This window comes from Lissotriton helveticus, chromosome 6 (assembly GCF_964261635.1).
Source record: "Lissotriton helveticus chromosome 6, aLisHel1.1, whole genome shotgun sequence".
Taxonomy (NCBI): Eukaryota; Metazoa; Chordata; class Amphibia; order Caudata; family Salamandridae; genus Lissotriton; species Lissotriton helveticus.
The window spans coordinates 1,118,650,389-1,118,664,373 of record NC_136067.1 but is presented as its reverse complement, the minus strand read 5'-3'; the positions used below and the strand labels follow the sequence as shown (position 1 = coordinate 1,118,664,373).

The 13,985-nt window shown below is 47.8% G+C and overlaps 1 protein-coding gene across 1 annotated transcript in view; it reads right to left on the bottom strand.

Annotated features, from left to right (window-relative positions):
• The window catches only part of ESR1 (estrogen receptor 1), a 1,629,997-nt gene that overhangs the window by 1,041,523 nt on the left and 574,489 nt on the right, over nucleotides 1-13,985 (bottom strand). The window contains exon 3 of the mRNA XM_078648772.1: nucleotides 1,339-1,455. Coding sequence (XP_078504898.1) covers nucleotides 1,339-1,455 — 117 coding nt within the window. The remainder of the gene's footprint in view (nucleotides 1-1,338; nucleotides 1,456-13,985) is intronic.

Genomic DNA, 13,985 nt, shown 5'->3' with positions numbered 1-13,985 from the left:
GTAGGCTATGATGTTCAGTCCATGGGTTCTGATGATGTTGGGCAGGGGAGTCATGTAGGCGCTGAAAGCATAGGGCTGAGAGAGTAGCCTTGACACCTCATATTTTGTTCTTGGGTTAAGAAGTATAGGGAGGTAGGCAGTTTCTTGTGGTTCTTCCAGTGAGAAAGGATGCAAGCCATTTGAAGATGAATTCATTGATTCTAATATGGTGAAGCCTCTTGATCAGGGTGTGCGCATGAACGGTTTGACCGGGTCTCTTTGGCGGACCAAACAGTTCATGCGCACTTTGCCTATTCCCACCAGGCTGTATTGTCACGCTGCATTACATAAGCTTCCTGCTCCGATCCACGGCGCTCCGACCAAACACAAGCTGCATTGCAGCATTGTGATTGGCTCAGGGGAGCCTGTGTGTCGGCTGCTTCATGCTGCCAGCTGAACTGCAGAAAGGAAGAAGGAAGAGGATGAAGGGTGAGGTAAGGAAAGTGTTTTTTTTGTTAATCAACCCACCACTACCTCCCCATGCTGCACCAACTCCGTCCGGTAGCAACCCCTACTGTAAGTGCCGCTGAATAACTATGTGAATACCGAGCAGCGGCACTAAAAATTATGTTAACAATTACTAATAATTCTTTTAGTAAGCCAAACTCTTTAATGTCAGGTTTATATCAGTCTACCGAGTACAAATGAATGATACTATGTTCAAGGGCAATAACAAAGAGGCTAAATAGCTATAATGAATGCTTCATTATTGTTTAAAAAGTATGTTAACAATTACTAAAAATTCTTCTAGTAATCCAACCTCTTTCATGACAGTTTTTGTATCAGTCTGCAGTGTGCAAATGAACAATACTCATTTCAAGTGCATTATGAAGAAGAATAAATAGCTATAAGGATTCCCCGTTTTCATTTACCCAATATTCAGTTCTATCCTTAAAAGCTTACATAATCCCTTCAGAGAGCCAAAGATATGCCTTGTGCAGCTCACACTGAGCAGCAATTGTGATCATGTCTTCCTTATTGCCCATCAAGAACACTTAGGTCAGCTATGGCTGCCATGGCGGTAGTGCTAAGGGTCAGGCAGCTGACAAAGAGGGCAAAGGCGGTTGATCCTCTTCTTTCTTGGCAGCTAAGGCATGGAATCAGCTAAGCTCTTGAACTGCAGATCCGGGGTCTGAACTGTTATTTCAACACAAACTGAATATATGGTGGGTCTCCTCTTCCAAAATGTACTGTTTGAGTTTCCCAATCTCTAGCATTGGAGACTTCATGGAGTAGCTGTGCACTCTATAAAACACCTGTATCCATTCAAATCCATCTTAACTAGTACCTATTACTTACCACCTTTCATCATTCCCACTTCGTAGCACTTGCGAAGTCGACAAGCCTGGCAGCTCTTCCTCCTATTCTTATCTATGGTACACTGATTGGTTGCCGGACACATGTAGTCATTGTGACCTATAGAGGAAAATACAACAGGAACATTATTAATAAATGTATCTGATGATGCGAGGGATTTTAGAGATATTCTAAGAGATTTGTCTAAATGAGCATTCCAATGCGACAAGAGTGGACTTATATCAATGGTGACTACATGTTGGATCTCAAAAAGTGTAATGGAGCATATTCGAAAGCTTTGTCTTGAGAGCCACCTTCAGTTAATCTATTACTGGAGTTATGAATGGTAGTATGTTACCTCTGACACAAGGACATGACTACTATGAGGGATACTTCATGGAAAGGTAGGCTGCAGTAGAAAGCGATCGACTCAATTAATTAGAACACATGTTGAGCACTATATTGACACACACACACACAAGACAATTGGCAGAGCATGGTATAACATACAAAATCTGCTAAAATACAATACCATTATCTCAAACAAAAATATCACTTGCCTTTCGCCAAAGGTGACCTTTATAAATTTAAAAAGTGATCTTCCAAACATGTAATACAAAATAATAATTTCTTGCAAGGAGGATAAACTATGATATTGCACACCTTCCTTCATTTGCCTCCATAGAACTCTTTTAGAAATATTTTAAATTATTTTTCTGATATAGAAAGAAGTAGGGGGGAAAGTACATTCTTATCAATCTATATGGCTGTATTCTGACAAATATTTTGCACAATTTCCCAAAACAAGTGCAATACTTTACATTCAACCTACTCATTACTATTTAGTGCTCCAAAATGTAACCTGGACTGGGTCATCTAACCCATGACTTTTAGTGCTTGTAGGAGTACAGGATCAGGGAATGTCTAAATGCTTGGTAAATTGCTCACCATAAGATGGTAGTAGTCAGCGTAAAGGATTCAATGTCAAATTAACACACCAGATCAAATAGGGCCAACTTTTTCGGAGTGCACTGCTTGGAGCAGTGGAGGTAAGACAAAGAAAAGTGACTGGAAATGTTAAAAAGAATACAAAACTATGGAAGAACCCTTACCATTAGAGTAATAACCATTTACTACATTCAGTATTCCTGTCACCATTTCTGTAACGAGGTCCTATTGAACTGAGAGATTATGAAAGTTATTTAGAGTGTGGCTGAAGAAGTGTTTCTGCTAAAGTCTGTCAGGTCCCCCCTATATTCTATTTCAAGTGTGCACTCAAGTATACAGTCTATACCAGTGATACTCAAAGTATGGCTTGTGGGCAGGGTGCTCCCTCCTGACCTTTACATGCGGCCCCTTGGTCAACTCAACAACAGACCTGGGCTTTTGTTAACTATACTCAACATGAACATTAAAAAAATAAAAAATAAAGGGTAAGTATTTATTTAAAGGTAAAGACATTTTGCAACAAGCCTGTAAAAAATATGATAGTCTTTTCAAAATTCAAAAAGGGTATTTCCTTAACATGCAGAACCATTTCTCCTTAGTAAATGAGATTACATCAGTGCATTGAGAAGTATATGTTTTAAAGTGATGGTTTTCAAACATGAATTTAGAAAGATTCATTCTTGCATCTACCCTGACAACAATGTCAATTGTGAACTAAGTGACAAGTCAGGTGTTACGAGCAACCTGTGGGCCGCCGGAATTCCTCTTATACTTAAATACCATTATAATTTATTAAATCAAACACAGGACAAGGTTTGGTAAAGCACACATCCTGAAGTCATGTATTTTGAAGTCCTCCTATATGAAATAATGAAGAAAAAGGAGGGAAAGTGAAATAAAACATTTACCTAGGATCACACAATTTGGTACGTGGGGAAGCTGGGATTAATCCCAGGTTTTGTGGTTTCACATTGTGCTGTTCAGCCATTTGATATATAGATTTAGCATCTCTAAAACCTACCATACCGCATACACCACCCCAAGCGATCCCTTCTGCCCCCCACCCCAACCATCACTCTGCTGACAGCAATGCGGCCTTCGGTCACAAAACAGACCAAACATTTTGGCCCCTGGGAAGATGTTTGCGAGTACCCATGGGCTATACAGTGCAGACAGGTTGATGACCCATCCAGTTTGTTTAGTATATGGCCATGAAAATGCTCTAAAAAGGGCAGACTGTCCATTTTTGGTGGAGGCTCCATATCTGTCAAACTCTAAATAACTCCATAGCTTAGATTCCACAAATGCCTACAAAATTGACATAATTGTTTTGTAAGTAAACGTCCATGGTATAAGTTAGATCCGGATCTCTTTTCTGATTGGCTTGTCAAGCATAGGCCTCAGCTTCCATCAGATGTAGATGTGGATAATCTGTATGTCCAGGAATGGCTAACGGCTGGCCTGGATAGTTGTATCCCGCCCTAATGGGGAGGCAAGGCACGAGGACCCTCCAACCCGTGGTTCAATGAGTCACTCACGCAGGCTAAGAAGGGCTGCAAGCGGCTAGAGCGTGCCTGGCGACGTTGTTATGATGTGTCTGCCAAATTAGAATATCGGGCGGCCGTCAAGCAATATCATAAAAGTATTCAGAGAGCACAGGCCAATAAAATCTTAGCCAGTTCAAACCCCTTAACAAGGACTATCTTCTCCCTGCTCAAAGGTATGAAGAATGCAGGGGCGGCCAGTGTCTCTCCTATTGCCTCCAACCATCAATGCAAAGCGCTTGCATTGCACTTTGTTAATAAAGTTGACCAAATCTATATGGGCTTACCTTCGATGGCCCCTCATTTGGTGGGGGAGAAGCCAGAAGTGGAGGAGAATACGGGGGGTAGCAGTTTGTTATCATTCCCGCTCCTGACACCTGGGGACTTTGAAGCTCTGTGTTTAAAAATTAAATCAGGTTCTCCAGTTGATGCCCTGTCCCCTGCCTTTTTTCACCAGTTTAATTCTCTGATTTCTCCTGAGTGTTTAGAACTGCCCAATTTGTCGCTTAGGCCAGCCACAGTCCCTCGGGCATGGAAACATGCTAAAGTTATTCCATTACTAAAAAAATCTTTACTGGACCCGGAGGAACCTGGCAATTATCCGCCAATCTCCCAGCTCCCTTTTCTGGCTAAGCTAGTGGAATCCCTTGTGAATTCTACTCTAGCGAATTTCATTGAGCAGAACGCCATTTTTGATCATGTCACAACATCGTTTCCGACCCAGGCATAGCACTGAGTCTGCGCTATTGGTTGTGTCGGAGGCCATTTGGGGAAGTTTGGATGTTGGGGACTCGGCGGCACTGGTCCTTTTGGACTTAAGTGCCGCATTTGACACCGTTTTCCATGACATACTCCTGAAACGCCTCCTTGAGGTTGGGATTGGAGAAGTGGCCTTAGCCTGGATTCAGTCCTTTCTTAAGGATAGGTCCTTCCAGGTTTCTGTTCCTCCATTTAATTCCCAGGAGTTTGTCCTGCAGCAGGGGTGCCATGGGGCTCGGTCCTAAGTCCACTTTTGTTTAACCTGTAAGTGAGACCTCTGGCGGAGGTGGCAAAGGGCAGAGGGCTGTCCCTGGTGACCGCTCAGCCCTCCACAGGGCTTGGTCGCCCCACTCACTGCTGCCGCTCCTGCCTGCCTTTGCCGCCTCCTGCCTGCAGATTCCTTCGCTCGCTGCCCGCTGCTCATGGGAATTTCCCGCTGCTCCTGGGAATTTCCCGCTGCTCCTGGGAATTTCCCGCTGCTCGCTGCTTCTTGGAATCTCCCGCCGCTGCCCAACTGCGGCCCCGCCCCCCTGTGATTCCATTCGCCGCCCCGCTCCCGCCACCCAGCTGCTCCTCCCTCCCGGCTCCTTACTTATGACGCCCCCAGAGCGACGGCGCACCGGACGCGCGCAGCGGGAGCGCCGATTGAGCGCCGAAGGTGCGCCAAAGGTAAGCCCGTCTGCGCCCGTCCGCGCCTGGCCCGCGCCCAGCGCCAGGACCCCTGGCCCTCCCCGCCGAGGCAAGACGACCCGACTGACCTACGACGCCGCCACTCTCAACGCACTCAATGCCGGCCGGACCCACGCCTGCTGCCGAGCCACCCCGAGTCGCACCCACGGACCCTTCACCTGCTGCACCTGCAAGTTCACCTGCCTCCAAACCTGCCCCGCACCCGCCAAGACAAACACCAGCAGCAACCACCTCAAGTGCATCCTGATCAACACCCGCTCCGTCCACAGACACGCCGTGGAACTCTGGAACCTCCTCGACGCTACATCACCGGACGTCGCCTTCCTCATGGAAACCTGGATGAACACCTCCTCTGCACCCGACATCGCCATCGCCATCCCGGACGGGTACAAGATCATCAGGAGGGACCGCATCAACCAGACCGGAGGTGGCATCGCCATCGTCCACAGGAACACCATCCGCATCACGACCGACGCCAACGACTCCTTCGCCGCAGCAGAACATCTCCACTTCCAGATTCACACCGACCCTAAGACGACCATCAGAGGCACCCTCGTCTACAGACCCCCGGGACCACGCACACAATTCAGCGAAGACATCACAGACTTCATCAGCCCGCACGCCCTCCCCTCCACCGACTACATCCTCCTCGGGGACCTCAACTTCCACCTGGAGAACAACAAGGACCGCAACACCACCGCCCTGCTGGAAAACCTCGCCAACCTCGGACTCAAGCAACTGGTCAACACCCCCACCCACTACGCCGGCCACACGCTTGATCCCGTCTTCTCTTCCAGCAAGTACATCACCTTCAGCCACGCCACCGGACTCCACTGGACCGACCACAGCTGCGTCCACTTCAGCTTCAAAAGATCCACGACCCACCACCACCCGCAACAGGTACCTCACAGGAATTGGAGCAAGATCACCGCAGACCAGCTCACCACCTCCCTCAGCCAGAGCCCACCCGCCAACACAACAGACCCCAACAAAGCAGCCCGCAACTTCACACAGTGGCTGACCGCATGCGCCGACGACCTCGCGCCACTAAAGAACCCTCCCAGCAGACCCAGAAGCAAGAAGGCATCCTGGTTCACCGATGACCTCAAGGACTCCAAGAAGACCTGCCGCACCCTCGAGAAAGCCTGGCTCCTCGACCGGACCACCAACAACATGACCGCCCTCAAACACGCTACCCGCAAGCACCACCAGCTCATCCGCCCCACCAAGAAGAAATCCCTGAAGAAACGACTGGACAACAACGCCCACGACAGCAAAGAGCTCTTCACTATCGTCAAGGAGTTCTCCAACCCCAGCACCGGCACCAACGACATCACTCCGTCACAAGACCTCTGCGACTCCCTCGCCTCGTTCTTCCACCGCAAGATCGCCGACATCCACAACAGCTTCGGCGCCCCACCCACGCACCCAACCGTCGAACCAACGCCCCCCACCGCCACCCTTCGCACCTGGACCACGGTGACCACCGAAGACACAGCCCGCACGATGAACACCATCCACTCCGGATCACCGACCGACCCCTGCCCACACCACGTCTTCAACAAGGCCGACTCCACCATCGCACCCCAACTCCGGAACATCATCAACGCCTCCTTCAACACCGCCACCTTCCCGGAGAGCTGGAAGCACGCCGAGATCAGCGCCCTCCTGAAGAAACCTACAGCGGACCCCACCGATCTCAAAAACTTCCGCCCCATCTCGCTCCTCCCTTTTCCTGCTAAAGTCATCGAGAAGATCGTCAACAGACAGCTGACCGCCTTCCTCGAGACAAACGGATCCCTCGACCCCTCGCAGTCCGGCTTCAGAGCTAACCACAGCACCGAGACCGCCCTCATCGCAGCCACCGACGACATCCGGACCCTTCTCGACAAGGGGTAAACAGTGGCCCTCATCCTCCTGGACCTCTCCGCTGCGTTCGACACGGTCTGCCACCGCACCCTAGTCCAGCGCCTCAGCAACATCGGTATCCAAGAGAAGGCACTGGAGTGGATCATCTCGTTCTTTGCCAGAAGAACACAAAGAGTCCGCCTCCCCCCGTTTCGCTCCGAGGCCACCGAAGTCATCTGCGGCGTCCCGCAAGGATCTTCACTCAGCCCCACCTTCTTCAACATCTACATGAAACCTCTCGCAGCCATCGCACACCAGCACAACCTCAACATCATCTCTTACGCCGACGACACCCAGCTGATCCTCTCCCTCACCAGAGACCCCGACACCGCCAGAACCTGCCTACACGAAGGGATGAAAGACGTCGCCGAGTGGATGAAGGACAGCCGCCTGAAACTGAACTCGGACAAGACGGAAGTCCTCATCCTGGGATCTTCGCCCTCCGCCTGGGACGACTCCTGGTGGCCCCCAGCCCTGGGCACCGTACCCAAGCCAACCGACCACGCACGCAACCTGGGCTTCATCCTGGACCCCTCCCTCTCGATGACCAGACAAGTCAACGCCGTCTCCTCATCGTGCTTCAACACCCTGCGTATGCTTTGCAAGATCTTCCGCTGGATCCCGACCGAGACCAGGAAGACTGTCACTCAGGCACTCGTCACCAGCCGACTGGACTACGGAAACGCCCTCTACGCCGGAACCACAGCCAAGCTACAGAAAAGACTCCAGCGCATCCAGAACGCCTCCGTCCGACTCCTCCTGGATGTCCCCCGACGCAGCCACATCTCCAGCCACCTGAGGAACCTGCACTGGCTCCCCGTCGACAAGAGGATCACGTTCCGGCTCCTCACCCACGCACACAAGTCTCTCCACGACCTGGGCCCCAAGTACCTCAACGACCGCCTGACCTTCTACACGCCCACCCGCCAGCTACGGTCCACCAGCCTCGCCCTCGCAGCCGTACCACGCATCCGAAGAGCCACCGCCGGAGGAAGATCCTTCTCTTACCTGGCTGCCAAGACTTGGAACTCCCTCCCCATCCACCTTCGGCTGACCCAGGACCATCTCGCCTTCAGGAAACAACTCAAGACCTGGCTGTTCGAGCAGTAGCATACCCCTCCCCCCAAGCGCCTTGAGACCCTCCCGGGTGAGTAGTGCGCTATACAAATGGCATGATTGATTGATTGATTGATTGGTGTCGTATGCGGACGACACCCAACTGGTGATTGCTTTCTCTAAGAAGTGCAATGCCAGTTTGGGGAAGTTCGAGGACGATCTCCTGGCCATCTCCGACTGGATGGCAGCGAATTGTTTGCAGCTAAACGCCAGATCTTGTTGTTCGGCAGGGACCGGGAGCTTTGGTCTGTGCAGTACTGGCCGGATCGCCTCAAACCCGCCCCACTCCCTAAGGAGGTTGTGAAGAACCTGGGTGTGTGGTTTGATAATGGCCTGACCTTTGATAAACAAACAAAAGCCGTGCCTGGGGTTTGTTTTGGGCTGTTGCGTGGTCTAAGACCTCTGCTGGGTTTTTTCCCTCCCAAGGTGCTCCAGACCATTGTACAGGCGTCTACCTTGTCCAGATTGGACTACAGTAACTCTTTTTACTTGGGTGCAAATAAGGCGAGTATCAAGCGGCTGCAGAGGGTTCAGAACGCGGCGACCCGGCTTTTGGTTGCACTGCCTAGATCCTGCTCGGTGGCGCATGTGCTCCCTAAACTCCATTGGCTACCGGTTGAAAAGCATATCAAGTTTAAGGTGTTATGTTTTTCTCATAAGATTCTGACACATCAGGCCCTAGCAGGGTTACTTCATTTGCTGGCGCCCTATGTGCTGGGGCGTCTACTACGCTCCGCTGATCTCGCACTGGCCCGCGTTCCGCGACTCTGGAAAGCGAGGGCCGGAGGTCGCTCCCTTTGTTACCTGGCGGTGAAGCTTTGGAATTCACTTCCAGTCTTTATGAGAAGCACCACGAATCATCTGGCCTTTCGTAAAGCCTTAAAGACCTGGCTTTTTCCTACATTGGCCGTCTAATTCTTGACCCCGCTCTCCTTGGTCTCCTGTATCTTGGTTTCTGGTTGAGCTGGGATGCCTCGTTGCTGAGGCAGCCATGCGCTTTACAAATCCCAAAAATAAATGAATAAATAAATAAAGTAAAAATACAAATGGCAATATTTTTTAATTCCTTTTCAAAACTATAACAATAGTAACATGAAATACAAGCTGCACATGCAGAGAAATATGGTTCAATCAAATGAACAAATAATGGAAAGATAGACTGATGTTTATTATATGTGGTTGTAGTGCTCACCATGCCAGTCAGAAATGTAGATAAAACAAATAAAAGCACATTGGCACAGAAAGATTGGAACAATGCTATAATTAATGTGCAAGGAACACTTGTGAAGTTTTTATAACGGATTTATTGTTCTTGGTTTCAATAGGTCAGCATGAAGAATAAAGTGTCAATTACCTTGAAAAACAGCTAACACCAGCGGAGGCTCCTCTGTTAAGGCGGTGGAGCGTCACACCATTGTTCTCTGAGCAGTGCAAAATAGAAAAAGAAAATGATAATAACACAATGTGAATATCATTTTATTTTTCAGTACTGAGCCTGTCTAGGGTGAGGCGGAGCAGGGCTGGGCATTCGTGATGGAGCAGGGAGGAGTAGTGGTGGCATCACAAATGCACATGTTGGTTGGGCCGGCTGTCTAGCACTACGCATTTTTCCAACCCAGGCTGCGCAGCACAGCCGGTTGGAGAACGGTCCCAGGCACTGTCTGATTTACAAACTAGGCCTCTCCGACCAATCGCAGCACTGCGCTCATGCTGGCAATATTATTACCAGCATGAGAGCAGCATCTTGATTGGTGTAAGGGAGTCTGCAAGCCTTAGTGCTGCTCGGAGTTGACAGGAACAGAAGAGGACAGAGGAGAGGTAGCAGCCTGCAGGTAAGTCATCTTTTCTTTTTTTCCTCACCATGCTGGCTCACCACTTCTGTTCCATGGCAGCCGCCATTGGCTGACGTGTTTTATTTTAAAAAGGCTCACTAAAGGCTCTAAGCATAAATTCACAAGTTGGTTTTTGTTGGAGAAACAGGATTAGTTTAATTGTAATCAAAAAGAGTTGTACGTGTGATGGAATTAAGTTGAAGGAGCATGTAGGTATTGGCCAGGAAGAATTGAACTTCAATTCAGCAGGCATTGTGGAGCAAAATAGAATACCGAAATAAGCAATGTATTAACATCCATTCCATTCAGTATGTGGGAAATTGAAATAGAGGAACAGGTGAATGTAGTCTATTTGTCGTGATGATAGGTATGGTAATACGTCCCTTATTTCGGTATTCTGAATTATGCCACAAGTCTGACACACTGGATTTGCCAAAACTTGTTTAGAGATGGATCTTGCCTTCTTTTCGAGATATTTGGGTTGTTCCATCACACACTGGGGGATGTCTTAATGTGTGCACACTTAAAGCAAATATAGTAATATTATAGTTAACTACAATACTGGGATTATAGTCTTTATAGACTATTGGAATACCTCAAAAGTTACTAATTAAAAGGTGCTTTTGAAACAAAGCTAGCATGTTTAGGATGCTTAAACTTCTATTGCCCTCAAGCCTTAAATATACGCATTATGCCTGTTATCTATACAATGATGAATATTATATAGGCTTTGTTGATATAATTTATGCTACATCTGTCAGTCCAAAGGAAATGCACATTTTATTATGCTAACAACTATGTCATTTCACGATCGGATGGAAACACACAAAAACATCACTTCTATTTGATTCTTTAAACTTTATTGCAAGTTGGTCAAGGTTTGGGGAAACGCTGTTAAGGGTCACTATCCTCTGGATTATCATGAGTGCAAAGAGACTGAGAAAGTTCTGGATATACTGTACATTTCCCTATTTCCAAGAAATGAATTAATATGTGAATGATGTTATACACTTTGATGCCTGTGTAGAACTTTTGTACAGTCAAGCCTGTCTTAACTTGAATGTCTGTTGAAACCCTATAATTAGGAGTCACAATGAAGGTTGGCTTTAATCAAAGTAGAAGCAGGGGCGTAACAAAGGCCCCGCAGAAACCGCAGTGCAGGGGCGAGTTCCAGGGGCCCCCCACAGCAAAGTATGCTGGCCTGAGAGCGCCTGAGTGTGCCAGAAGGGGGGCCCTTCTTGTACAATACAGGGGGGCCCCTCGAGTTTAGTGACACCACTGAGTACAAGTACCTGATAATTTAATCAGTTTACCGCAACATTACTCCAAGGCATTTTGTGTTGTAAACAGAAAAAGTCTGAGAGCGTCTTAATACAACAAGGTTTATTTTGTTTCTATATCAAATTATAACTCAGATAGTATGCAAAAACACATTAACGCAATCATTTCCCATAAAAGTAAATGTCCTTTTTTCGTGGCAAAAATGCTTAAAAGAAAATCTGGACAATGGAAATGTAATACCACGCAGTGGCGGCCCATTTGCTGAGGCGGAGGAGCATCGCCCCATAGCTTTTTAGCAGTGTAAATAAAGAAAAAACAAAATGATAACTCAATGTAATTATCATTTCATCTTTTCTTGCTGCTGCAGCTTTGCCGGCAGGGCTGCTCTGCTCACAGATCAGGGGGAGGAGAGGTGGGCACTATGTAGGTGCTCATGATTGTTTGGCTAGCCGTCTCAGGCCGGGCAAACAGTCATGTGCACTTTGCATGTTCTCCCCCCCGGGTACATTACAGCCAAGGTGGAAAGCATGCCCAGGCTCCATTCCCCGTATGAGCCTGGGTGCTTCCTGTTCCAGCCGGAGTGGAGGACGAGGAGGTGAGATGTGGCAGCAAGGTAGTTAGTGAAATGTTCTTTTTATTTGCCCTTTTGCCCACCGTGCCACCCTCAATCTGTGGCAGCCGCCACTGATACCACAGCCAATGTGAACAAGCATTTGCAATGCAGTAGGTCTCGCATTTACGCAAGTTTGAGCTATTGACATAGCAAATGACAATGCCTTTTACTTTTGTTTTCATTTTTAAAATCGAAATAAAATGCATTGTCATTTACTATGCCAACAGCTCAAACTCGTAGAAATGCGAGACCTATTGCATTGCAAATGCTTGTTTAGGTTATTTATGTTGTTGTCGTTAATAAAAAAAAATAATAATAAAAAAAAAGATAATTTTGTCACGTTAGGACAGTCTTTGAAGTTTTCCATTTTCTTTTGTTCCTTTTAGGCGTTGACCACTGCCTATGACCCTGCGCAATGTTACACTTCCTTTCGGCCACCAGCATCCGTACTTAGCACAGTCTAATAACAAGCCGTACTGCCTACCACCTGATGGTTAAAAGAAGCACACGTATGTTACGTATAACAACTAGCAAATAATGCAGTTGGTATACGGGTTAGCAGTTGACAGACTTATTGCTCACTTCAGTGGGCAACGCCGTTCATCGAACACCCCCTGGCAGACTCTTTAACGCAGATATCAGTGAGATCAGATGAAATAGCACAATCTTTCAATTTCCAATACGAGAATCATAGAAAAGTACAGAACACTGAGGTGAATAACGCCCTCTGACGATGCCCATGTGGAAGGGTCCTGGTTTCGAACGCTTTGGCAATTATGCCTCTTTCCCCTGGAGGCATTAACACTTTCATTGCCCTTGCCACACCCCCTTGAGCTGTCAATTACTGGTCCCACCAGCTTACCTGCGTCCATCATTCCCAGCTGTTTGACTGGTCTTCCACCTCCGACTTCTAGAAGACCACTTAGATAACAGGATAGGGCTTCAGCCTATCCAGAAAGCCGCATAGAACGTCCAATAATTGACGAATGGAATCATTGCATTTGTCTACCAGGAAGCACACTTATCCAATCAGAACACACGTCTGTGTGAAGACAACAAGGAGGCGGTGGGGTCAGGTCATTTAAGATCTGTAATACCGGAAGTAGGGCAGACGCACGTATCTGTAACAGCAATTAGCTTGCCTTTGAGTGGAAAGAATGGGTACATTCATCGATCGAGCGAACAGGACCTATTCGTCAGAGCAGAGTGAAATTAGCACAAGCCGCTCTACGCGCAGTCCATCTCAATTTTGATACTGTACATATTCCGGAAAGCTAGAATCGTTTTTACGCACAACACACACATAACATGTTTAGCACAGAGCGGCGTAACTTTGAATAAGCTTATGCTCAACATACAAGTCACTGGGTTATTCGAATAATTTTGTATTCGATGTTGCTGGAGATGATAAAGGCTATATTTTGCATCATTATGCCGCTATCTACGTATGAGCAGGATGCCATGTTGTACGGAATGTTATAACTACTTCCGGATTAAACAGCTGCAAAGTGAAAAAGCGCCGCCATCTTGATGTACGGAAAACCGAACCTGCTGCTCCCACCCAGCTGTTGTCCCTTTTTAGTGTCTCACCGGTAATCTTGCACAAGCTTCACGGAGATGGTGATCTGTTGCGCGGCCGTCAACTGCTCCAACCGACAGGGGCATGGCATTCGGGGATCTGTCTCGTTTCACAGGTACACATTCTATAAAAACTGATACGCCCTTAAAATTGGACAGCCTAAGCTAGTAACCTCGAGGGAAGTGGGCAAATGTAGCTCGACTAGATACCGGTGGTAGCATGATGGGCTCTGCAATCATAGACAAGTTCAACACTGACATACACGTATTCTGCAACATCTAAAAGCCAGTGGCCAGCATACCTGGCTCTGCAACAAGCAAACAAATCCCCCGGCCCTCACTTACCTACCTCCGGCCACAGAAACGCTGGAACACGCACAC